Source organism: Balaenoptera borealis (genome assembly GCF_965194805.1).
Source record: "Balaenoptera borealis genome assembly, chromosome: 1".
Taxonomy (NCBI): Eukaryota; Metazoa; Chordata; class Mammalia; order Artiodactyla; family Balaenopteridae; genus Balaenoptera; species Balaenoptera borealis.
In genome coordinates, this window is record NC_138860.1 from 129,885,786 (window position 1) to 129,912,639 (window position 26,854).

Genomic DNA, 26,854 nt, shown 5'->3' on the forward strand with positions numbered 1-26,854 from the left:
ATATGCAAATCAAAATATCATGTGGTACAACTTAAATATATACAATTTTTATTTGTCAATCATGCCTCAATAAAGTTGAAAAAAAAATCAGCATAGCAACAAGAACTGCAGTGGGAGCTCACATAGCCTGTTCCAAAGTGACTGACACTTACATAGTAAAACAGAGACTGGTGATATATTGCCCAAACATTTGCAACTGGTAGGTCTCTTTCTAGAACTTCACTTCCTTTGATTTGAACCATCTGCTTTCCAAAAATAAGTCATATTTCATCTCAAATCTGATAATGCTAGTTTTCTTGTTATTTTATGTATGTAATTTATATGAATATTAAAGAAGACTAATGAAATATAACCAGATAAAAGTAGTGATAAAAATTGTCAAAATTTTATACTCAGATTACTTTGCGTATACCTTTAAATTCTTACTTCATTCAAAAGAAACTAAAACAATAAATTGTAGCTGATCCATTATAAACGTTGTTTAAGCAGGAAAGAGGATTCTGAATCCAACCTAGTGACTTGCATTTAAAGTAAAGCCCTTGGCCTCATATCAAAAGAATGATGAATAAATGTGTATTTATATATTAAATGAAAACAAAATAGTCAACTATAGTATGTATTTGAATATAAGTTCTCTCTTTTATCAGTGGGTCCTGATCACCTGAGATAAGAGGCTTTGTAATGTCTGAAGAATGTATTACCTAAGCTGCTGGGAATACTGATGGGCCAACAGCACAGCCCTCAGCTGTCTGCCTTCTCTGGAGATTTCCCTTGGCTAAAGAGAGCTGCCTTGCAACCATTAGAATCTAATGATTGGCTATTTTGCCAATATAAAAGCCCAGCCTCCTCATTCCAACTTGAAAAACTCTCAAAGGCCATCCCAGCTTCAGCGCTCTCTAAGGGATTGACCGAGCTTTTGTTGAGACTGTATCACAGTCCAGTTTCTCCCCAGCTCAGTCCTACTTTCTCCCCTTCCCTATAGGTGTTGATCCTGAAAGCAGGCTCTGATAAACATCCTGAAGTTAATGTCTGTGTGAGTCTGCTTCCTGTGAGTTGCACGGTAGGCTTCCACAGTGCTTTCACTTTAATCTGGCTCTCAAAGAACATCTAACTGCTTGCATCCTGCCTGAGGATCAATGTCAAAGTTGACAGTCTGACTTAGACACAATCTAGAGATACAGTCCACAACTTCTTTCCATCCTTTTACCGCTTTCAACTCCTCTCTCCATGCCTCCTCCTCTTGTGGAGGCCCACAGAAATGAACAGCAGATGTCTTATTTCAGTATACTGTAACTTTCATTATATCATTACCATATCATTGTAATTAATAACTATAATATGGTAACACCAGCTATTGTAATAAACAGACCCTCAAATTTATGTCTCAAACCCAATAGAAGTTCATTGTTTGATCATTTACCAATAATCAACAGGTAAACAAATTGGTGTTATAGCCCTCTTCTACACAGTTGTTTGGAAGTTTCTGCTAATTTCACCAAATGGTTTCCAAGGTTTCTCTGAGAGCTGACTTCATTCTAGTCAACAAAAAGGGGGAAAGGGTATGGAGGAGAAGCTAAGGGAGTTTTTGGAGGCCACACTTGGAAATGGTGCACCTGACTTTCACTGAGTCCTCAGTCGAGAGGCCACACCAAACCACCAGAAAGACTGGGAAATGAAGTCTTCGTGAACATCCAGGAAGAAGGAAAGAACATAGATTTTGACGAGCAGCTCTGACACACTAGGGTCATCCAAAGACTTCATCTCCCAGAACACAGTGGGTCAATTCTCTGCACTCAGTTTCAATTCTGTTTTGGGGACTTGTGACTATTCTGTGAATTTGAATTCTCCTCTGTTAGACTCTTTCTCCACCTGAGCATTTAATATGACTATTGCTGTTGATCTCTTTTCGTACCTTTTCTGAAATTATCTAGGTTACTTCCAATTTTCTATATCACTCCTTACTAACAGACAAGAGAGAAATGTGTACATATTTTATTTTTAAGCAGTTTTACTGTAGTATAATTTATATACTAAGAATTGCATATATTTAATGTGTACAATTTGATGAGTTTAGATATATGAAAACACTCATGGTATCGTCACTACAATCAAGGCAATAAACATATCCATCACTTTCCAGAGTTTCCTGAATATGACACCAAAAGCACAGGCAACAAAAGCACAGACAGGCAAGTGGAACTACATCAAACTAAAAAGTTTCTGCACAGCAAAGGAAACAATCAACAGAATGAAAATGCAACCTGAGGAATGGGAGAAAATATTTACAAACCATATACCCGATAAGGGACTAATTTCCAAAATATGCAAGGAACTCAACTCAATAACAAAAACACAAACAGTTCTAGTAAAAATGGGCAAAGGACTTGAACAGACATTTCTCCAAAGAAGACATACAAAGAGCCAATGTGAATGTAAAAATTGCTTAATATCATTATCCGGGAAATGTAAATCCACAATGAGATGTCACCTTATACCTGTTAGGATGGCTGTTATTTAAAAAAAAAAGAAGAGAACAAGTGTTGGTGAGGTTGTGGAAAAACAGGAACCCTTGTATACTGTTGGCAGGAATATAAAATGCACAACAGCTATGGAAGTATGGATATTCCTCAAAAATTAAAAATGGAACTACTGTTTGAGTTAGCAATCCCACTTCTGGATATACATCAAAAAGAATTGAAATCAGTATCTCAAAAAGATACTAGCTCTCCCATGGTCCTTGCAGAACTATTCAAGATAGCCAATATATGGAAATAACCCAAGTGTCCATCAAAAGATGAATAGATAAAGAAAATGTGTTATATACTGCAATAGAATATTATTCAGCCTTAAACAAGAAATTTTGCCATAGGCAACAACATGCATGAACCTGGAGGACATCATGCTAAGTGAAATAAGCCAGAAGGACAGAAGGACAAATACTGCATGATTCTTCTTATATGATGTAAAACTAGCAGAGAATACAATAGTGGCTGCCAGGGGCTGGTGGGTGGGGAAAATGGGGAGTTGTTGTTCAATAGATATGAAGTTTCAGTTATGCTAGATGAATACATTCTAGAAATTTGCTGTACAATATAGTGCCCATAGTTAACAATATTGTATCGTGCATTTCAAAATGTTAAGAGGGCATATCTCATGTTAAGTGTTCTTACCACAAACAAAACAAAGGGAATGTTTATGTATTTTATAGTCACATCTTTTACAGAGTTCCTATATACATCTACACTGAAATATGCAATCACACTTTATCAGCATATTTATGCTGAATAAAGGAAACAGAACCTGCATATATCAGTATCAGTCAGAGTTCTAGGTTCTTTCATTACATTTATTCCTCACAACAATGTACAAAGTAAATACTGTTATCATGATTAGATTAGAGAGAAAAAAATTTAGGGTTAGAGGTAAAGCAATCACCCCACCCCCAACCCAAGGCCAACCAGGTAGTAAACAGTAAAATTGACACTGGAAACCTAAATTTGGCTCCAGAGCATTACCACAGTATTAACCAATAGGTATATTGCCTCAGGACTGGTATCTGTAAAAAAATGGGATAGGAATTATGAATAATCATGCTCAATTTTAGTGTAATATCTTAGTAGAAGTGTGGTTTTTACTAGACATAGAGCACCAACGTTCTGGGTTTAAGATTTTAGTGCTCTATGCTCCTCTCCAGGCACTCTCCTGACTTTCACTTTGCCCTCTGGCAAATGATTTATATGATTCAATCTTCAGCTCTAATACCGAAATGATAATTCTGTAATTTCACTCAAGGTGTTTCTATCAGGAATAGTCACTAACATTGGCTGGAGGTCACGTATGAGTTGTGTTTAAAGGAAACCCTTAGAAACTTGAGATACTGATATATGTAGCTATATAAATACACTGTAAAATATATAACTTTGTGAATGTTCTAGGTCTTTTAAAAGTTGACTTTTCATACAAAAACAATTCTTGTGGTCCACAGCCTGGATTTAATGCATCTCTGGCCAAATAAGTCTTTTCAGAAATGTTTCTTACCATGTCCTTAGATGTCTAATGAGTTGCTTAGATTTTTGTTTCTTGGAAATTATGACAGATTCCATTTAATCCTGCCCACAAAATTAATAAGGTGAAGAAGATAGTTCTACAGCCACAAGTGTGAACTCAAAATGAAAACAAATATATAGAATTCTAAGTTATAAAATTAGCTAGAAAGTTTGGAAAGCTTTTTGAATGTGAAGAAAAAGAATAAAAAAATTTATTTGTCATTTGGTACCTCTTTAACTCAACAGATTTATTTAGATGCCAATATCAGCAAATAATTCAGTTTAATACAATATAACAAATATTGGTTTCCTACCCCTGAAGGTGACATACAAGTCTCACCATAAAAGAGCCACTGCCTGACTCTCCAGCATCGTCTTTCCAAATCCCCTTATCTTAAACTTCGAAGTCCAGACACAGAACTGCTTGTATTCCCCCACATACACCATGATGTTTCTTGCCTCTGTGACCTTGTTTGTACTGTTTCCTCCACCTCAAATGTTCCCACATCAAATAGGGTGACTTGGTTTCCACAGCTATAAAATGAGGATAATAATATCACCTATCTTATGGAGTTATTACGAGAATCTAAAGCGATAATCAATGTAAAGTGCTTCGAAAATAACTGGCATTTTGAAAACATTCAATAAAAGTTGTTTTCACAGACAGGTGGCTTAATCTGTGTTATATTTTACTTCCCAATAATTTATCCAATGACATACTGTTAGTGGAAATCTACTATATCAAGATTTTTCTTTCAAAAATGCTAAAGTCTCCTTATGTGACATGTAACTGTAAAAATTGGGCTCACACTAGCAGCATGATAAACAGCAAGATAAACAAATTATACACATATACAATGATAAATTATCTAAGTGAAAAATAAACTTCAATGTTCTGTCATGTAAGTGCAAAAGCCAATAACCATAAGCATCCAAACACATAAGATCATCACTAATCAGCACACTTCAGGTTAGAGGCTGCTATCTTTATGGTGGCAAGTAATGTGACATGTTTCACAAAATCAATAATTCAAGAGGTTCTTTATTTCTGTTTTTTCCCCCTCTGAAGAACAGGACTTCACTTGTCTCTTTCCACCTCTGATATAATTCAGAAAGAATAATATCAAGTCTTAATTTAAAATGAGTGATGTAGTACAGAGTTTCAGATCATATATCTCTTCAAAGCTGTCAGTTTCCTTTCACTACTTTTCCTATATTCCAAAAACAATTTTAAATTAAACATAGATCAATAATAAATCTGCCAGTAGCTGTCTTATTTATGGCACTGCAAGAAGAGATATTGATGTTATTTTTATAAGCCAAGATGGACACTTTCTGATTCCTTTAGAATTTAAATTAAAACAACTAAAATGTTTTATGGAATTTAATTAACCATGAGATGTCTACTATTTTGATGATCTTAAGTATTATTCCCTCATGTGTCTCTCATATAAGGTATAGGAAAGCCTGTTCTATATAGTATATGGGAGAAGAACCTCAGTTTTCATAGCCCAAACTTGATAAGTATAAAATTATGATCTGATTTGAGGATTTAAAAGGACAATAGATGATTTATCCAAATACCTAAGACCTGATCTATTCCAGATTTATGATACCTCTAAGAATTCAGATGATTTAACTCCAAAGTTGAATGATAAAATATTAGCTAATATATAGCATAATAAAAATTGTAGTTATCAATTTGCAGTTGTGCATTTATATTTAAATGCAACTTATACACACACACCACAATTTATTACTTTAATGCTTACCTTCAAAATTGTATAAATGCCCAAGGGCCCTCACAGCTCACTAAAATCATTAATTACTATTTGCATTCCCTGACTATGTTGTGGTGTTTGAATCTTTGTGACACCAATATCAGGTTATCTGTTGTGTACCTTCATTGTCTACTTTTTGAACAGGTATACCTATTGTGATAATCTATGCCTAGTTCACCACTGTATGCTGGGTGTATGAAAGACAGATAACTTGTTTCTTTAGTTCACAGGAATTCAGATTGAGATAAATCATAGTAGAGATACTGAACTCAAGGAGCCTCATCCACATTTGGACCTAATTTATTTTATGAGGTTCTGGAATCTGAGCATGATGTAGTAATGAAATATGGCTTTTGTAGTGAAATTGGAGGGGTGAGTATACTTTGAATATGGGATTAAAGTAAATAAATGAAAAACAACACAGTTGTAACATCCCAGAAACTGACAAACTGATTTTTAAAATTATAATGGATGTAAAAGGCCAAAACTGGCAAAGAAAAATCTTAAGAACAAGATTAGCACATTTATACTCTTGGATATCAAAACTCATTATAAAGCTTCAGCAATGAAGACAGAGTGGTTTTGACATACAACAAACAAATAGAGCAGTAGGAAAAAATAGAGTCCAGAAACAGACCATCACGAATACAGACACCTAATTTTTGGCATAAAAGAAGATGGAACAAATTGAAGTACAAAACAAATTGGCAGATTTAACACTGAATATATAAGTAATAACACTCAATGCAAATGGATTAATCTTTAAATTAAAAAAATGAATATTGGGGCAGGATAAAATTCAATTTTATGCTATTTATAAGAAACACCTCTAAGTATAGCATTTATAAAGGCTTAAACTAAAAGGATAAAAAAAGATATGCCCAATAAATTCTAAGCAGGAAAAATTGGTGAGAAAAATTAGACTACTTGGGTAAAGCAAAGCATTGCTGGAGATAAAGAAGGTCTATTCATTGTAACCAAAGGATCGTTTCCCCAGGAAACTATAATCATGTTAAATTTCTGCATACCTAATAACACATAACACCAAAATATACTAGGTAAAAACCTTACAGAATTAAAACAAGAAACAGATGCACAGTCATGGTGGGAGATTTCAACACATAGTTGACAGAATAAGCCCCCCCACCCAAAAGGATATAAAAGATATGAAGGATACAAACATTTGACCTAACTGGCACACACAAAACATGTAACAAACAACGGCAGAGTGCATATTCATTGAAAGAACACATGAAACAGTCACAACATTGACCATATATTGGCCCATATAGCAACACTTTATATATTTGAAATACTGGGAAAACTAATGATGAAGTTCTCTGACCATGGTGCAAATTAACTTAAAAATCAATAACAAAAGGGTAAATAAAAAATATTGTTTGTAAAGTTGGAAACTTACTTCTAAATAATGTGTGGGTCAAAAAGAATTCAGAGTAGAAGAAAGAAAATATTTTGAACTGAATAATAACAAAATATGACATACCAAAACTTGAACAATATAGTTAAAATAGAATATTGAAATGTATAACCTTAAAAGTTATTAGAAAAAAGGCTAAAAATCAGTGAGTTAAGCTATGCATCCACCTTAAGGAATTAGGAAACAAATAGCAAAAATTAACTCATGTAAATTTGAAGGTAAGATAAGAAAGAAAGGTACGAGCAGAAGTTGGTGAAAAAGAAAACAAACATGTAATAAACAACAAAGCCAGAAGTTGATTCTTTGAAAAGACTTATAAAATTGCTAAACTTCTGATGAGAATGACAAGTAAAAAGAGACACCAAAATAATGAAATGAAATGGAATGAAAAAGGAATGAAAAGAATATACCACTATTGATACTGTAGAAAACTAAAAATACTAAGAGGATATTGTAAGCAATTTTATGTGATGTTTGAATATTTAGATAGAAAGTCTAAGATTTTTTTCTATAGATAGTAATTAAGATAATGTGATAATGTTCTATGGATAGACAAATTGACCAATCGAACAGAATAAAATCTAGAAATGGACTCACAGATAGACACAATATATCACAGGGTTGATATTGTAGATCATCAATAAGAAAAATATAGGCTTTTTAATAAATGTTGAGACAACTGAACATAGAAAAAAGTTAAGCTGGACCCATACCTCACACCATAAACTGGAATCAATTTTAGATGGGTAAAACACTTAATATTAAAGACAAACCACAGAACTTTAAGAAGAAAATAGCTTCATGAAATTAGGTGTGGGGGATTCTTGAACACTATATGCAAGCATTAACCATAAATCAGGAGAAGCCATTTATAGCACATACAACCATAAAGGAGAAAGGAGAGGCAGTTTAGAATAGTGGTTAAGGTCATGGATTGTGAAGTCATACAACCTAGGATAGAATACCACCTACATCACTTACTAGCTATGTGACCTACATAAAGTTATTTAACCGTTCTACATCTCAGTTTCTTAATTTGTAAAACAAGACTAACATGTTGTCTATCCCTTAGATAAAACAAGATAATTTGTATAATGTGCTTAGAACCTTTCCTGGCACATAATAACCCCTGTAAACATGTATAAATCTATTATTATTATTCATAATACATTGAAAATAATTCCAATGAATCAATTAAAGTAGACTAACAATTCAATGGAAAAATACAAAAAGGCACTTCACAGAAGAAGTAAACTCCAATAGCCACATACATATAAGAAAGGTTCAATCTCATAAGTAATCAGATAAATGCAAATTAAAATCAAAATGTAACAGCGTTCCATAGCCACCATTTTGGGGGAAAAAACAAGTCTACTATACTAATGTTGGTGACAATATGAAGCAAGAAAACACTCACATATTCAATCATCCACTGGGTGGGACTGTAAAATAGTTCAATTCCTTGAACATTCACATACTCTATAACCTAGCAATTCTTAGATTTATATCCTAGGGAAGATCTTATGATAATACTCCAGGAAACATGTACAAAAATTATCCTACAACCTTGTCTGTAATAGAAAATTATTTAAATCGGTTCAAATATCCATTCAAGATTAAATTGAATAAATAAATTGTGGGAAAATAAATGAATCACAGCTATACAAATTAACATGGATCTTACAAATTTAATGTTGAACAAATAAACTAAGTCACAAAAATTTTATGTGTGATTTCATTTACACAATGCTCAAGAACATAAAAAATTAAAAACAATATAATTCATGATGTTATACATGTACACATACATATATATAATATCTAGGAAAGCAAGAGAATAGTTATCATAAGTCAAAAGAGAGAGAGAGAGAGAGCGATTACTTTAGGGAAACAAGATGAAACCAGAAGGTCACATAAAGCTCTTATGAGGAAGCTCTTATAAGTTTATATATATCCTTTTATATGCATGATAATTTCCTCAATAAAAATAAATTTTAGAAAGGATAAAAAATGTATTGCACAGTTGGAAAGCTGTCCAAAGTATCTTTTAAATAAGCAAAAGATGCTTTAGAAGCATTTGGTATGATTCTATTTTTGCAAAAAATATGTATATATGAAAAAATCTTGAAGAATATCCATCAAAATATCAAAAGCAGTTATCTTTGGGTAACAATGACTGAGGAGAGGTGTGTAGCCATTAATTGTACAGTCATTTCTGTAAAGTTTTTTTTTTAAGAAAATGTATTCACTATAGTAATAAGATAGAAAAAAACCTTAAATGTAATAAGTAAGCTTAAATAACATTATATATTTCACAAGTCCTTGTTTACCTCTTTCCATGTCAATGTATAACCTTGCACAATGTCATGTTTAATGACTGCAGACTAACCCACTGTGCCATGTACCTTTTTAAAATTAATTTTTATTGAAGTATAGTTGCTTTACAATGTTGTGTTAGTTTCTACTGTACAGTAAAGTGAATCAGCTATACATATACATATATCCCATCTTTTTTGGATTTCCTTCCCATTTAGGTCACCACAGAGCATTGAGTAGAGTTCCCTGAGCTATACGGTAGGTTCTCATTACCATGTACCTTTTTGATTTAGTCAGTGTTTATTGCTGGGCATTTAGCTTGTTTTACTTACTTACCTTACATGGGCACCCTTGCAATTCAATTTCTTATAATTTCCATAAAATAAATTTCTAGAAGTGGATTTGCTGGATCATAACATATGCAAAATTTTAAGGCCAAAAATGCAGGAAGTTATCATAATTTGACAGCAGTGTTTCAATGGTAAATTTATTATTCACATATTGGTACTGGGTTTTGTTCAATTACAAATGTTATGTAAGCTCAGAGAGATTCGAAAGGCTTAGTTACTAAAATTAGACATGATCTCAACAATTCCAGCAGCTCCAGGGAGGGCCCAGACTTGATCTCTTGAAAAAAGAAAGAAATGTAGAATGCCAAAATATCTTAAGCAAAGAATGCATCCCATACATCCCTGTCACTCCATAGCTGTTATATTACCTCATACGTGGAAATGCTCAGAAAGTGCTTACTTAGCTGGAAATTCTAAGTTTGCCTGATTCACAGGAGATTCACAGGGGAAACACAGAAAAGTCAGAAGAACTTAACTTTTTAAGTCCGTATTAGAACAATACATTTCAACCCTTCTTAGCATCAACAGTTTAAAAGTTGTGTATTCACTTTGGCAACCAATTACACTAAAAGATATAAAATCAAACTGGAGAGGGACTAGACATATAGTAATTCTCTAAGTATTACATCAGTGGGGGGAAAAAGTGGATATAAATAATCCAAAGATCTTTATTTATCTTGACATTTCATAAATGGATCACAAGCTATGAATGTTGAGGCTGTGTGATAGCACAGCACTGTGAGTCAGTAACTGATTTTATGCCAGAGAGCACAATTCTCATGTTAGATTGGAGACAACACTGTTGATTAGAATGGGGATTAGTAAAGTTCAGCCAAGTCATAGAAAGACATGCAGATCTAACAGTGAATGTTCCCTTTTTGTGGAGTAGAATTAAATTTAAATTCTACTACTCTCTTTTGTTAGGGTCAATCTTCATCATTAGATTAAGTCCAAATTCCTCCTTTATGTTTTAAATAGGTCAAAAGATATACTGAATGGACAGAGAAAAAATTTTAAAGGTAAAACTTGATCATTAGTTTTGTTTGCATAGGCTGTACACTTACTTCATTTTCTAGAACTTATAAGAGTAATTTGTATGAAGCTATTCAGAAAAATTGCCTGTGATTTGGTAAGCTACTTTTCTCATAAAAGGTATCATTAGAATCTCTTCTGCATTTATTGAGAGGAGAAATGATTTTACTCATTTTGTATAATTTCTAAAATAACACTTAAATAATCATTAATTTAGTCATTCAACAAACATCTATTAAAAATGTATACTATATGCAAAAGCACAAAACTTGTACCTGTGAGGGCTGTAAAGATTTTAACACGCAGTTCCTATGCTCAAGAAAAATATATAATAAAACAATCAAATAAAACCATGTTTATAAAACACACAGTATTAAATGCTACAATAAAGGTATAAAGTGCTGTGCTTGTTAAGAGCATGGAAACACCTCAAGGTGGAGGGATCCAACAGTTTCATGAAGGTGTCATTTTAGCTGAACTTTGAGGATGGGTGGGAAGGGCAAACTATAAAGAAACTATGGTGTGATAAAAAGCACAGGGCATATAAATGGGTCATTTAATTTAATTTAGAACATGGGTTGCAAAATGAAGACTATGAGGACCCATGGCTGAAAAGGTAGGAGAGCTGGGTCATTACTTCTGGGTGTATTTTGGAGTCACCAAGGTTCTTGGTCAGAGAACTGACTTTATCAAAGTCATGCTTTAGAGAACCTGGTACATTTTTACTTTTTAGGATGAAGTGAACTGTAAAATATTGGGGGACAGCCTTATAAGTCAGAGTACTACTACAAGAAGTACAGGAGGATGACGACAGTATGGACGTAGAGAAGATTGAAGCAACATATTGACCACTACTAGGAATATCCTTTACAGTTCTAGACAAAAGATTTGCATTCATAGCCCTTTGTCTTATTTAATTTGGAATTTCCTCCAAGTTTCCTGGATAGTCAATGCATACCTTTTCAGGAGGGAATTATGAGAATGATTCTTCAACTTCTGTCTGGACCTGTCCAGGTGTGGAGATCTGCAGTAATTATGGGATAGCCTAGCCCAGAGATTAGGGAGTTAGTTAGTAGCCGGCTCCAGGGCACAGAAAAAAGGAAAAGGGCAGCAAGGTTAAAGATGCTACAAGGGGTTACACTTGAATTGCTTCTCAAAGTAACTCTAGAAGGCTTTATGTGCCTTTCTTAATTGATCCATGCTTAACAATAGCTACATCTGTTTGATATTCAGTTGTGCAAGAACATGTGATGAGGCAGAGGTGCTGAGTGCCCTTAAGGAGCATCTCAGAAAAGAGATGCTGTGAGAGAGGGTAGCTGCTTAGGACCAGTCATGGGGGTTCTAGCCTCTCACTCCACCTAATCTCAGCAAATTTATGAAGGTTTCTTGGATATCCACCATAGGGAGTCATCAAGGAGAATAACTCACACAATGTTCAGAGAAGATAAAATACTTAAAGGACTCTACTCCCTAAATACCATCCCAGAAGGAAGCATTCTTGAGAGAAAGATAGTTGGCACCCACAGTCTACTTTACTGTTATCTATTTACTGTTGGATTTGAAGGTCAGGTAGAAAATATTGGTCTTCCAATGTATTCTTAATTGAGGGGAAGAAGAGTAATAATTTTTTGTCCTCCTGAGACATAGGAAGCTTGGAGGCTCTGAAACTTTGGGGATGTGACTTCAGCAAGCTATAGAAATCTTGATTCAAAACTCAGTCTTCAAATACCGTAAGGAGTATGGCATGGGAAAAGAAAGTTAAGTGCAGATGCATCAAAATATATAGCTGTTTGTTATATACCTAACAAGGAAATTATTTCTGTAGCTGATAATTGTATAATTTGTATATGAATGATATATGATATATAAAGATCATTATATCTATATTTACATCTATCTATCTATCTATCTATCTATCTATCTATCTATCTATCTATCTTTTTTTAATGTATGAAGGACCTAGGGTGTTGGAATCAATTCAGTGCATAGAAGCGTTGGCATAGAGAGGCAAATTCACAAAAAACACTGACTGGTAACAAAGGGATTTCTAATTCAGATTGATTTGATTAGCAATAATCTTTAAATCTAATTTCTCAAGTAATGTTTCTTTCATCATTTTCCAGGGTACCAAGTTGATGAACATCTCATTTACATTTTTATTAGCCTATAAAATTTTCCTGCTTATGCTTTTTTTACCTTACCCCGAAAGCAATACTTAATGTTTAATAATAGCTTATAGAATTTATGGCAAAGACTTAGGTGCCAAAAAGAAAAGTGACACTTAGCTAGCATACCCTTACATCATTCTTACAATTAATACATGCTTAAAGCATTGTTTCTGAGACCATAAAATTACTATTTATGATGCATGATCTATGATTTTGTCTCAATTTCCAGACCAAAAGCCTAGACAGTAGGAGACTGCCTCCTTGCCTTTAATAAACAGTATTCTGTAACACAGGGCACATTCAGTAATTGGAGCATAGAGTTTCTGGTTTCGACTTCTGAGAAAACCACTTTTGAATGCCACAGAAGATATAGTGTTCCTAAATCAAGTCTCAGTTATTTAAGACTGTGTGTTTAGTTTCAGACTTAACGAATTTGACATGAAGCTTTCTCAGACTTTGCCATCATGGAACTGCAAATGACTATTCAGACCAAGTTTAAAGTTAATACCAATGAATGGTGACAAGAATACCTATCCATCATTAATGGCATTCACTAGAGTAATATTTAAGCAATAACTTATAATGATGTGCATTGACTGGTATAGTTGGTCCTTGCCTATGCTTTCTGTACCTGAATTGTGGTAGCTCATGATGGTCATATAGGATTTGTTCCTCTGTCTGAAAAATTTGTGAGAAATCAGAGATAAGGTAACAGTGCTGCATACTGTGAAATCACATAGAGTTACATACCAGAATCTCAGAGAAAGACAGACAGACAGACCCAGAGAGAGAAAGTTTCTAAATTCTTTTTACAAATCCAGCATTTGTTCCAAAGCCCGACAAAGATAATTGCAATGGACTGAATGGGTCCTTAACTCTGTCAAATTCATATGTTGAAGCCCTAAACCCCAGTACCTCAGAATGTAATTGTATTCTGAGATAAGATCTTTAAAGACATAATTAAGTTACGGTGGTCCCTAATCCAATACAACTGGTATCCTTATAAGAAGAGGAGATTAGGACAGAGAGAGAGAGACACCAGACATGTGTACACCAATACAACCATGTGAACACGCAGCAAGAAGGCCATCTGCAAGCCAAGGAGAGAAGCTTCAAAAGAAACAAAACCTGCCTACACCTTGATCTTGAACTTTTAGCTTCCAAATTGTAAGAAAATAAATTGTTATTTAAGTCATCTAGTCTGTGGTATTTTGTTATGGAAGACCTAGCAAACTAATATAATAACAAAAAAGAAAACCATAGACTAACCTCACTTATGAAATATTAGCAAAACAAGTTTAGTAGCAAGCTAAGAGAATGATGTGCCTTGACCAATTGTATCACTGTAGGAGTACAAAATCATTCAATGGAAGAATGACAATTGTTCTGGAAGCATCAGCCAATGCAATTAGGAAAGAGAAAAACAAGATTTTAATTATTAGAAGGAAGCAATATTATTACCACATCTAGGAAATATAATTGTCAACTAGGAATATACAAAAGACTCACCTAAGATATCTACTCGAAACAATAAGATAAATCAGTAAGTTCAATGGTTATAAAATTAAAAATCAATAATCAACAAAGTTTCCTATATATAAACTATAACAAATTAAAAAAATACAATGTCATTTGCATTAGCAGCCAAAAGATAAAATCCCTAGGAATAAATTTTAACAAACACACAAGGAAAATATTCTGCAGAAACTTAAATAAATGGAAAGAAACATATTGTTCTTGAATAGGAAGACCCAATATTATGGGATTATTAATTTTTCCTAAATTAATATATAAATTAGGATTTAACCTAGTTAGGATACCATTACATTTTTTCCTTAGGGAAAAAAAAAAACAAATAACAATAAAATCAGAAACAAAATAGAATAAATAAAAAATGATAGCCTACTTTGTTAGCAATTGTGTTCTAGGCAGAGCCTAAGACTTAACATATATTAAGTCACTTAATACACAGACACACACACACACACACACACACACACACACGCACACATACACAGCCAATAAGGTGGGTAATAATATAATCTGCTTTCTAAAATTAGAAAACTGAGACCCAGAGAGGATAAATGACTTTCCCAATGGCATACAGCTAGTAAGTGGTAGATATTTTCTGAGATTTAAATGTAGAGAGTCTGGCTTTGGAGTCCATGCTTTTTACTATTGTAATCTAGTACCTCTAAAGTTCATATAAAATTTAAAAATGTAAGAATAGTCAGGAAATTCTGAAAAAAAAGAAGTGCCAGGGGAGAGTACCTGCACTTTTAGATATTAAAACATAACCTAAATATACACTAACTAATAAAAGAGTTGTGTTTGCTATTAGGATTGGAATACACAGATAGACCCAAATAGAAGACAAAGGGGAAAATAAGGAGTATTCAATACATATTGTTTGACTACCTGGATAACCTTTTGGGGAGAAAAATAAAAACTGAATTCCTATTTCATTCTTTATACTAAAAGACATTCCTGATAGAATCTACATATAGGGGGGAAAACAAAATTAAAAGTACGTGAGGTAAATATTTGTGATTTCCTTTTTACACAATCTTTAAAGGACCAAGTCTTTCTAAGCAGAGGCCACAAAGCAAAAATTTAAAAATCTAGTCACATAAATTTGAAAACATATATAAAAAAATGCTTAAAGAGGAAACTAATAAAATAGGCTGCAACAGATATGACAAAGCTTAAAACCTCAGTGTACAAGGGTATCTTCCAAGTCAGTAAGAAAAAGTTAATACAAAAACAGGCAGCCTACAGGATAAGGAATTCAAAGAATCAACAGTATATCAATTAAAAACACCTCAATCCCTTATACTTAACAAGATTTTATTATCTATATAATTGGGAAAGATAATAGATATTGCTATTTTATGCAAAGGAAAGCAGGTATTCATACTGTAAAAGGTAAATAAATCCACTTTTTGAAAGGCTTTTTGGAAGTAATTATCAAAATATAAAATTCACATACCCTTTTGCCCAGCTACATATATACGCATAAATAATCATGGATGTTAAAAAGATAAGTCCATTACACCCCTCCTACCACAACAGCATTCACAAGTTAATGGCATTTCCAGGGTTCAACTATGTTGTAGCATGTATCAGTACTTCATTCCTTTTTATTGATGAATAAAATTCCATAGTATGGATATACCAACTTTTATTTATTCACTCATCAGCTGATATACATTTGTTTCTACTCTTTGATTATCATGAATGATAATGGTATGAACGTTCATGTACAAGTTTTTGTGTGTCTTGGGTATATACCTAAAGTGGAATTACTGGGTTCTATAGTAATTCTGTATTTTACTTCTTAAGGAACTGTCACACTGTTCCAAAGCAGCTGCACCATTTTATCTTCCCACCAATAATGAATGTGTGTTCCAATTTCTCCATATCCTTACCAATCCTTGATATGATCTTTTTTTATTATATTCATCTTACTGGATATGATGTGGTATATCACTGTGGTTTTGACTTGCTTTTCCCTAATGAATAATGATGGACATCTTTTCATGTGCTTCTTGGCCATTTGTATACCTTCTTTGGAGAAATGTGAGTTCAAATCCTGAGCCTATGTTTTAACTGGGTTATTTATAATTATTGTGTTGTATCTCCGTTACATTTTAAACTTTCATTTATATTAGATACTGTTCCTATAAGATTTTACATCTCAGAAAGGAAAAGAGAGGTTAACATGCACGGAGTGCCTACTATGTGTCATAGTACTAGGTATATGTTATACATAGTGAGTGGTCATTATCCTGAGCTCTAGAATAAGCCCTGAATGATGCTTCAAAAGTTATTAAAATAATTTGAATTGGGGTCAGCCAAAAGCAAAATTGTAAAACAAACAAAGGTGGTACCTCTTTCTAATTATTCATTCATATTTTCAAGCTACCTTTCTCTCAGATATCTCCTTTATATCTAATTTCTCCTAATACTTTTTAGGGTAGTGTTTCTTAAATTTGAATATGTATATCAATTACCTGGGAATCTTGTTAAAGTGCTGACTTTAGGTAGGTCTGAGATTCTATTTTTTAACTAGTTCCCTGATGATCGTACATTGCTGGTCAGTGGATCATATTTCAATTAGCAAGGTTTTAGGGTATGAACTGATTACTAAGATTTTAACTATAAGAGCTAACCTCAAGGATTAGGAAATTTTGCATTTCTACAGAGGTGCCCTAAAATTTATAACTGCTTCAAAATCTAAAGAGTGAGTCTATGGTAGGCAGGGGAATTGATCATCTTGAGCAGGGGCCTTATCTAGCATGTAAGAGGTGGTATGCCCATTCAGGAAGAGGCCCTACTTGGCCACTTTCTCTAATGGAGGTGTTCCTAGCCTGACAACTTGAACACATGCTTGTGACTACATAATGCAGGTTGAGAACCTGAAGGTTTAGTTGAAATTTTTCTTCCAGCATCAATTTATAATGAAAATAGAGGAGTAGTTGAAAAGAACTGCAGTTACACTACTGGTTGAACTGTATACATTTTGCTGTTTTGATAAATAAAGGCATTTATAATTATAACATGATTCTGATATAAACCAACCCTGCTGAAATAAATAAACCTTGAAAATGTTATGCTAAATAAAAGAAGTCAATCACAAAAGATCACATATTTTATGATTCCATTTATATGAAATGTTTAGAATAGCCAAAACTATAGAGATGGACAGTATGTTAGTGGTTGTCTAGGTCTGAGCAGTGAAGGGTAGATGGGACTGATGGCTATTGGATATTACGTTTCCTTTTAGGGTGACAAAAATGTTCTAAAATTATAGTGATGATTATACAATTCTGTGAATTTGCTAAAAAAACCACTGAATTGTACATTTAAATGGGTGACCTACATGGCATATAAATTTTATCTCAACAAAGCTGTTTAAAAATGTAATGCAGAAATATCAGAGATAAGGAATAGAGCTTAGAAGAATGGGTTTCATGTAAAGAGGCACCAGAATACCTTGATGTGCTTAGTCTTTGAGACAATTCAGAGCTGAGAATAGAGCACATTTCCCTGACATTTAAATTCTAAGTTTCTATCTACCACTTCAAAAGCTTAAATTCTGGTCAGGTGGGCTGAGAAGTTGCTGTTTGGATTAAAAGAAGGGCAGTGTAGCATTGTGAGAGCTGGCTCTGACAACACACAGCATGTAAACACCCACTCTACCAATTATTACTTCTGTCACCTTGGACAAGTTACGTAACTCCTCGCTGCCTCAGTTTTTTCGTCTGGAAAATGAGGATAAAATCTTGAATGAGGATGAAGTCAGTTTTCTGATTCCAGATTAAGTTCATAAGGGATTATTGCCTAGTCATAAACTGGAGGCATATCTGATACTTTTAAGCTATAAAACTCATGAGTACATTATCTCTTTAAAAAAGAGAGAGAGAGAGAGAGAGAGAGAGAGAGAGAAACCACATTTTATAATTCCAAGAATTCACTTGTTAGCGCCTTTGGAAAGAAAACTCAAGCCACTTTAAAAGAAATAACAGGGTCAGAAGCTTCTTGGTATACAAAACTCTCTCCTGAAACATTCAGATGATTTAGTTAAGAATGAACTGGAACAACATCAACAACATTTCCTTGAAATCAGATGTAAATTCCGAAAGAACTGGGAAGCACTTGTGAAGCAGTGCTTGAGTAAGTGCTTACAATCCAAAAATGGGATGAGGTAGGATAGAATAAATTCAACTATGAAAATAATACTATCACCTGCACAAAGTATATATGAAACTATGCCTTTCTGTGAAAAAGAAAACACTCCATAATCCCTATACATTATATATTGCATCATCCCAGACATGCTTTTCTCTTTGCTATTCAGTTGCCTAAAGCTACACATAATTGATTTGTCTCCTGATAACTGCAGAAACGACTGCATGAAACACCAAAGTGTAACAGCTTTTAAAAGAGATATTCGACAAAGTATGAAGTGGGGTGTATACACTTGGGGTGTATGTATGTGTGTACATGTGAGGGTATGTGTGTGTATTGAATGCTCACATACATGCATTATATCTCCATGGGTTCTTGTGCCCATTTACTAAGTGCCATATACAGTTATATTTGAATCAATTAATATTGCTTTAATTGTACATGTAGCAATATCTGGGCCTTAGATAGTAACATACTCAGTTTCTGTTTTGTTTTCTCAATACTTGTTTAGTGTCTTATGGCTGCAAGCCCTGTTTCAGCAATACATACAAGAGTCATAAGGGAGTAATTGTTTTTTTTATTTACAAAACTACAGATGTGAAGTCAGATAACCAGGTTTGAGTCCTATCCATCTCATTTATTTATTATCTGCATGGTCCTGTGGAAGTCATTTAACTTCTGCAATCCTCAGTTTCCTCACTGGTAAACTGAGTCTAACGGTAACTATCTCACAGGCGAACCAAATGACAAATGTATGTGAATGATAAAACACTATCACATGTTAGTTAACTGTTCTCATTTTCCATGCTTGAGAGAGTATATGACTCATGTGCCCTCTGGACTCAAAGGGGAGAAGAGGGTTTACTGCATGTTTATTGATTGCCGACAGAATCTCCGGCCTTGTATAAAGCAGCACATGCATATGTATTGACAGATGGATAAATTAGTCAGGGAGAAGTAGTGAGACTCAGGATAACCAATATTTGCCTGCTTTTCAGAGCACAGTAAATCTCAATCTGAGTCTCAAATTGCAGTCAGCATGTCTAGGAATTTGCAGCACGTGTTCTCCTCTATTATTGAAGAAGACAGCTGCCTAGTCAATGTAAATTTTATTGTAAAATTGTTTAATAGAATTTACAATTATGGGAGGACAAACACACTTGAGACACTAATGGAGGGTCTGAATTTGATATGTGTAGACAAAGAGGCCTGTCAGACTTAGCATCAGTTATTGTTTCACAGAAAATGTGGGCAATAAAGGAAAGTGACTACTAATGAAAGGAAACTCCCACTGATATATTGCCACCATTCATGCTAACCAAGAGTAAAAACTAGGAGTGGAATAAGCACCTAAATTTTTGGTATAGCAAATAAATACTATTATGTATATTTTACCCTATTGCACTCAACCTTTCTACACCATTTGATACCCAGGATCTTTATCTATTGAAACTCTCTATACCCTTAATTATTGTGAGACTACATTATCCTTGTTTCCCTCATACCACTCTGACCAATCCTTCTTTGTCTCCTCAATGGCTATTCAGTAATTCCTAAAGTCTCTGTGGATGTTCTCTTAGGCTTAGCCCTTGGCCAAATTTCAGCTACTGTTATGGCTGCAAATACCACATATAATTTCCAAAAACTTACATTAAGTCCCAACTTCTCCACTGAATACTAGTTGTATATTTTTAAATGATTAACAAGCATTTCCACTTGAAAATTTGTATGTGATCAGCAAATCAACATGTCTGGAGGTAACTGGTTTTTCCTCAGAACTGAATCCTTTACCTAGTCCTTTATCTTTGTCTATTTAATCATCATATCATCCCTCTGGAATCCACAATAAATACTGAGGTCAAAGAAATCCTCTTCAACACATTATTTATCATGTCTCCAATCATTCTCTTGCTCAAAAAGTCTCAATGGCTCCTCATTTCCTAGTGGAAAAAAACCCTATTGGCTGTAAGTGTCCTTAAGAGTGGGAACTTCTGTGTTCTATTCATCTGTTTATCTGCCACACCATATAGCCTTGTGTATTGTACATCATAAACTATAATAGTTACTTACTGAATTGAGTCAAACTCCTTGGACTTCCATTTTCAGTTTCTTTAGTCTCGTCCATTCCTAACATCCTACAAGGACCCTTCACAATCTGTTTCATGCCATCATTCTATTCACTCTCCCTTAAATGTACTCGACTCATTTGTCCTTCTCAGTTTTAGACATGATTCCTCTTCTTTTCTCTGTCCAGTTCTTACCACTTTTCAAAGTTCAGCCCAATTTCACACTACCTCTCATAAATCCTTCCCTAAATCTTCTAGTCACCTTGATCTCAATTCCCAGTGAAATCCTAACACTTCTAAATTTGTGTTCTTTGCCATTCCTTGCTATGTAATGATCATATTTCTAATTATTCCTAATATCAAACCCGCTCTGATCTTTGGCTCTTTCCTCTTCTATAGTTACGACTATATTGATATTTTACTTTTGAATTGCTTATATAAACTTTCTTGTGTATTTATTTTGTGTGTCCAGCTATACTATAAAGTCTTTAGGGGGAAAAACTATGCCTTATTTTCTTGTATCATTCCCATATTCTAGCACAATGTTATGGAAAAAGTAGAGGCTCAAAAATACTTGTTAAATGGATGAATGAGTGTGTGTGTGGGGAAATGCATTAAAAGTGGGTATTGCAATTAACAGCTGTGAAGGAAATAATTCAACTTTTAAAATTCTGTTAGTTTGAATAAGGATGCTTTCAGGTTTTTTGGATACCATTTTCCTATATGATCTGTAACTTAATTAGCCCATTAGATAAGAAGAGAATAAAGACTAACGTATATATACCTGCTTTATGCAGCATCCATAATTGACTATAAAAGTCATTAAATGTTATACCAGAGCTAATGAAGGAAGTTGGAGAACCCATGGAGAACTGTGAGACAAGAGTAGAGATCTATTTGGAATTATTTTGGTAAAATTTGCCCTAAGGCTGGTAGAATCAATATAATATCTCCTTCCATACTATGATAAAGCAAGAAAACAGTTATTTGAACAGGAGATGAAGAGACCAAGCTCTTAACCACTTTGTTTTTGACCCTGTTATAATTCTATCACTCAAAAATGTGATTAGCTCAGTACTAGACAAAAAGGATTTTGTTTTGCAAAACATATTCTGTAAAGATGTGGCACATATATACAATAGAATATTATTCAGCCATAAAGAAACAAAATTGAGTTATTTGTAGTGAGGTGGATGGACCTAGAGACTGTCATACAAAGTGAAGTCAGTCAGAAAGAGAAGAACAAATACCATATGCTAACACATATATATGGAATCTAAAAAAAAAAAAGGTTCTGAAGAACCTAGGGGCAGGACAGGAATAAAGACACAGACATAGAGAATGGACTTGAGGACATGGGGAGGGAGAAGGGTAAGCTGGGACGAAGTGAGAGAGTGGCATGGACATATATACACTACCAAATGTAAAACAGATAACTAGTGGGAAGCAGCCACATAGCACAGGGAGATCAGCTCAGTGCTTTGTGTCCACCTAGAGGGGTGGGATAGGGAGGGTGGGAGGGAGACGCAAGAGGGAGGGGATATGGGGATATATGTATACATATAGCTGACTCACTTTGTTATACAGCAGAAACTAACACACCATTGTAAAGCAATTATACTCCAATAAAGATGTCAAAAAAAATTTTTTCTGTCATTTTCCTGGCATTGAGAGGTTGAATGTGTTTCACTGGGACTTAATGTCTACCTCATTAATTCTTCTACCCAGATTTCATATAATTACCTTCCATTTACTTTATCACTAACCTCGGTTTCTTTTTTGGAAACCATTTACTTTTAAGTGATTCTAATGGGATTTCCCCCTCCTAATAAGTAATACAAATTCATTTACATTTATAATAAATATCATTAAAAAGATTTATTTTCTGAGAAATAAGATAATTTATTTTCAGGGAAATATAGTAAGGAGTGGAAATATCAACATGAAGGAAACTATTTCGCTCCCATTGAGATATGTTAATATTTATTGAATGAAGAGCCCTTCGAATTGACACTGTTAAGAGAGATGTCTCACACCTATTTTACAGGTTTTATGTATGATTTTATATGCAGCTCTATTTGTTCACAATTGTGCATGTGTGTGTAAGTGAGGAAAGTACACTTTAACTTGCAACATGACTAAAAGGGAGAAGTAGACAACTACTTAATAATGAAGACATAAGACTGCTCATTTATTACACTGTTGAGCTTACATGTGATTACCACAATTAATAGAGTGTGAAAATCATGGAAGTTTGAGTAAAATGACCAAGATTCCAGACATGGCTTTTTTTCTCAATGGCTTTGTAATCTGTAAAAACAATTACTGTACAAGAGCCTTGGTTTTATATCTATTAAATGGCAGTGACAATAAAAACTATTTCATGAGGATTTACTCAGTAAATTAAATAAACAATGCAAATTAAAGTGCTCTGCATATATGAAATTAATATTTCAACAATTAAGTTTAAGATAAGAGCCAGAGTCCCTCCTCTGGCCTTTAAAACACTGCAATCTTGTTTGTAACCATCACCTGACCTTGTCTCCATCACTCTGCCTCCAGCCCATATACACTAGTGACTTTGGCTCACTCGTGCCCCTCCAATACACTTAGATATTTTCTGCTCCAGGGCCTTTGCAGATACTACTATATATATTAATGATAGTGTCACTATATAGCTTATTTTATTTATTTATTATTTATTTTTGGCTGTGTTGGGTCTTCGTTTCTGTGCGAGGGCTTTCTCTAGTTGTGGCAAGCGGGAGCCACTCTTCATCGCGGTGCGCGGGCCTCTCACTATCGCGGCCTCTCTTGTTGCGGAGCACAGGCTCCAGATGCGCAGGCTCAGTAGTTGTGGCTCACGGGCCTAATTGCTCTGCGGCATGTGGGATCTTCCCAGACCAGGGCTCGAACCCGTGTCCCCTGCATTGGCAGGCAGATTCTCAACCACTGCGCCACCAGGGAAGCCCCAATAGCTTATTTTAAATGGTGCCCACTTCTTCACTCTGCTTTCATTTTACCTCATTTTATTATTTTTCTTGTACTCACTACTAAATTATATATTTTTTTCCTTATTGTTTGTCTTGTTGTCTACAACTAAATTTCAAAAAATTGCCTGTTTTACTTGCTACTGTAACTAGAACGGTATCTGGCACACAACAGATGCTTAATAAATCAAATAATGCACACGTGAATGAATTAATGAATAATTTTTCATTGATTCCTTACCATGAATGAAGCAATCTACAAAGTGCTTTAAACTGATTATCTAATTTAATCATTACAATAGGCTTATCACTATTTCTATTTTATAAATGAGGAAAACAGAGGTGTCTGAAGGTACAGTAACTTGCTTGAGGTAAATATAGCAAGTGGTGGAAACAGTTGCCTGACTCCAATACCTATGCTTTTAATCACTGCTATATAGCCTCTGTATATCCAGCCATCTTTATATTCATTGATGTTTGATTACACTGTTACAAAATAGACCGAATTTACTATCAAAAGAACATTTACATAGCTTAATTTGAACCCCAAAAGAAATGTGTGTGTGTTCATTAGTTAAAATTAAACCAACTCCTCGAATCTCAAAAGCCACCATTTGAAAACAAGAATCCAAAGAGAAAGTGGTTTTGTTCTTCTAGGAACAAAAGAACAACCTTCTTTCTAGGTTTGTTTTCACAGGTGGCCAAGATATGACTTACCTCCAGGTGACCAGCAATTGTAGCAATATGCAGGGCAGTGAGGCCGCCATACCCAACCTGCTGTATGTCAGCTCCACTGTGAAGCAGAGAAGTGATCAATTCTGCACTATCCTGCAAGGAAACACATCTTTAGTGTTACTTTTCTCTCAATAGCAGCTTTGAACACTGTGCAACAGGATATATTGATTCCCTCACTGTCAGCCAATTTAGGCGCTCAAAGAAAACTTAAGTGTGATTTCTGGCACAAGAGCACATGAGAAAGCAAAGAGCAGCTCTCAGATGGTTGAAATGTAGGAGCAGATGACAGGCTGTTCAATTATAATCAGTCTTCTACCACTTGACCATGAAAGACAGAAAGGACATTTACCTATGGTGAGGCTCTTGCAAACTCAACTCAATCGTACATGTAGGTCACTCCAATAAATGTGCTTTCTCCAGCAACTGCACTATTGAACTGGCTGCAGTGGGCCACTTCATGGTAGTTCAGTACTTGATTCTTCTCTAACACATATGTGTCGTGGGTCCTATACATAATTAACGACATAGTGTCATGGGCTCTATAGGTAGTTAATCAGTAGTGTCTTCCTTAACTTGACTCATTAAAATATTTTCACTCAGTGAAAATGTTTGAAACATTGCTTGAGCATTTAAGTTAGAATACTTTATGCAATGACCAAAATAATCCTTACTTTCTTCACACTATTATTTGCATTGTATTTCTGTCTTTGGAGAGACATGGTGCTTTTTAATAATAATAGAAATTAACATTCATTGAATTTTTATTATGTAATTAACCTTTCATACGCATTAACTTATTTAAACCTGGCACATGGAGACTTCAAAACTAGTTGCTGATAAAAAATGAATTAAATATCTCTCTAAGTAATCCTATGAAAAATTACTACTATAAACCTCATTTTATAAGTCAGAACACTCAGAAGAGTAATGTGGAGGGTCACATATTCACAGAACTCCAGATCTGGAAGGGAATGCAAAGAAAGCTCTTCATGTTTAACTCTCTCCCTCAAAGTGAGAATTCAAACTACAACTTCTATAATACTTGGCCCATCAATATCTCAAACACACCCAGTGGCAAGAAAGTCAAGTCTTCATGGGATAGGCATTGCATTTATGCATATACATAAAATTTCAAATACTGTCAGTTAAGAAAACTCTTCCATTAAAAACAAAAAGTTTGATTTCTTAATGCTGCCACACGTAAGTGAAGGTTGAGAAGTTATAAAAATTGAAAAAACTTTGGCAAAGAACTTCAAATAACAAAATTAATGTTATAGTTTCCAAATCTTCCACTCTATACCTGCTCTAGCAAGAAAGTTAAAGATTTCATCTTCCTTTACTATTCCATTGCCTCCTTCTGCCCAGTTTACAGACTTACGTTTTCTCCATTCTAAAAAAAAAAAAAACAGCAATTTTTCCACTGAGGTAAGCTAATTTTATCTATATCTTTTCTGTCTCCAAAAATTGACTGATTTAGGAGCTTAGCCCTAAGCTATTTTCTCATTCTAATTGCCACCTTTGGTAATTCTTATACAATCTGATAACTTCATTTTTGGTCCTGACTTCTCTGTTAAGTCTAAATTCCATATATCCTGCCTACCAATGGCATCTCAAATTAAAAATTCAAAAGTGCTCTTGTGAATACCATTCATAATTTCCCAAGTGTGACCTATCATCTCCTAGCATTCCTTATTCACGTTAATGGCACTTTCTTATTCCAAATGACCTTGAGTCCCTTCAACTCAATCAGTTTCAGAATTCTGCTGGTTTTGACTCACTAGGACCTCTCACATTTCTTCTCCTTATTTCCAACATCACCCTCCATAGCCTCCTGACTGGTCTCCTTGACTAAGCCTTTTTTCATTGCAGTCCATCATCTACACTATTAGAAGATAAATTTTCTTACACACAGTTTTGACCACATCATTCTCCTTTTCAATAAACCTTCCATACACTCAACAAATACTTCTTTAATATATAAATATGCTCACATCATATGTGTTGAAACACTGTTTGAGCAGTGGGAACACTGAGGTGAGTGAGATAGTTAAATCCCTGCTTTCATGGAGCTTATATTTTTACTGTGTATATATGTGAGAGGAGACAGAGAAAATAAACAAATAAAAACATATTATATACAGTGTCATAAAGTACCAATGGCTGTAAGAGGAAAGAGGCAAATGATTAAATGGCTACTTTAAATTAAGTAGTCAGGGAAAGCTTCACTGAGGAGGTAAACTTTGA

At 34.3% G+C, this 26,854-nt stretch overlaps 1 protein-coding gene across 5 annotated transcripts in view; it reads right to left on the reverse strand.

Annotated features, from left to right (window-relative positions):
* The window catches only part of LOC309611110 (serine/threonine-protein kinase TNNI3K), a 321,731-nt gene that overhangs the window by 236,357 nt on the left and 58,520 nt on the right, over positions 1 to 26,854 (reverse strand). For 4 of the 5 annotated variants that reach the window (XM_082355024.1, XM_082355026.1, XM_082355028.1 and 1 more), the window contains one exon: positions 24,593 to 24,703. The exons of the other annotated variant lie outside the window; for it this stretch is intronic. In XM_082355024.1, the coding sequence (XP_082211150.1) occupies positions 24,593 to 24,703 (111 nt within the window). The remainder of the gene's footprint in view (positions 1 to 24,592; positions 24,704 to 26,854) is intronic. 5 annotated transcript variants of the gene reach the window in all.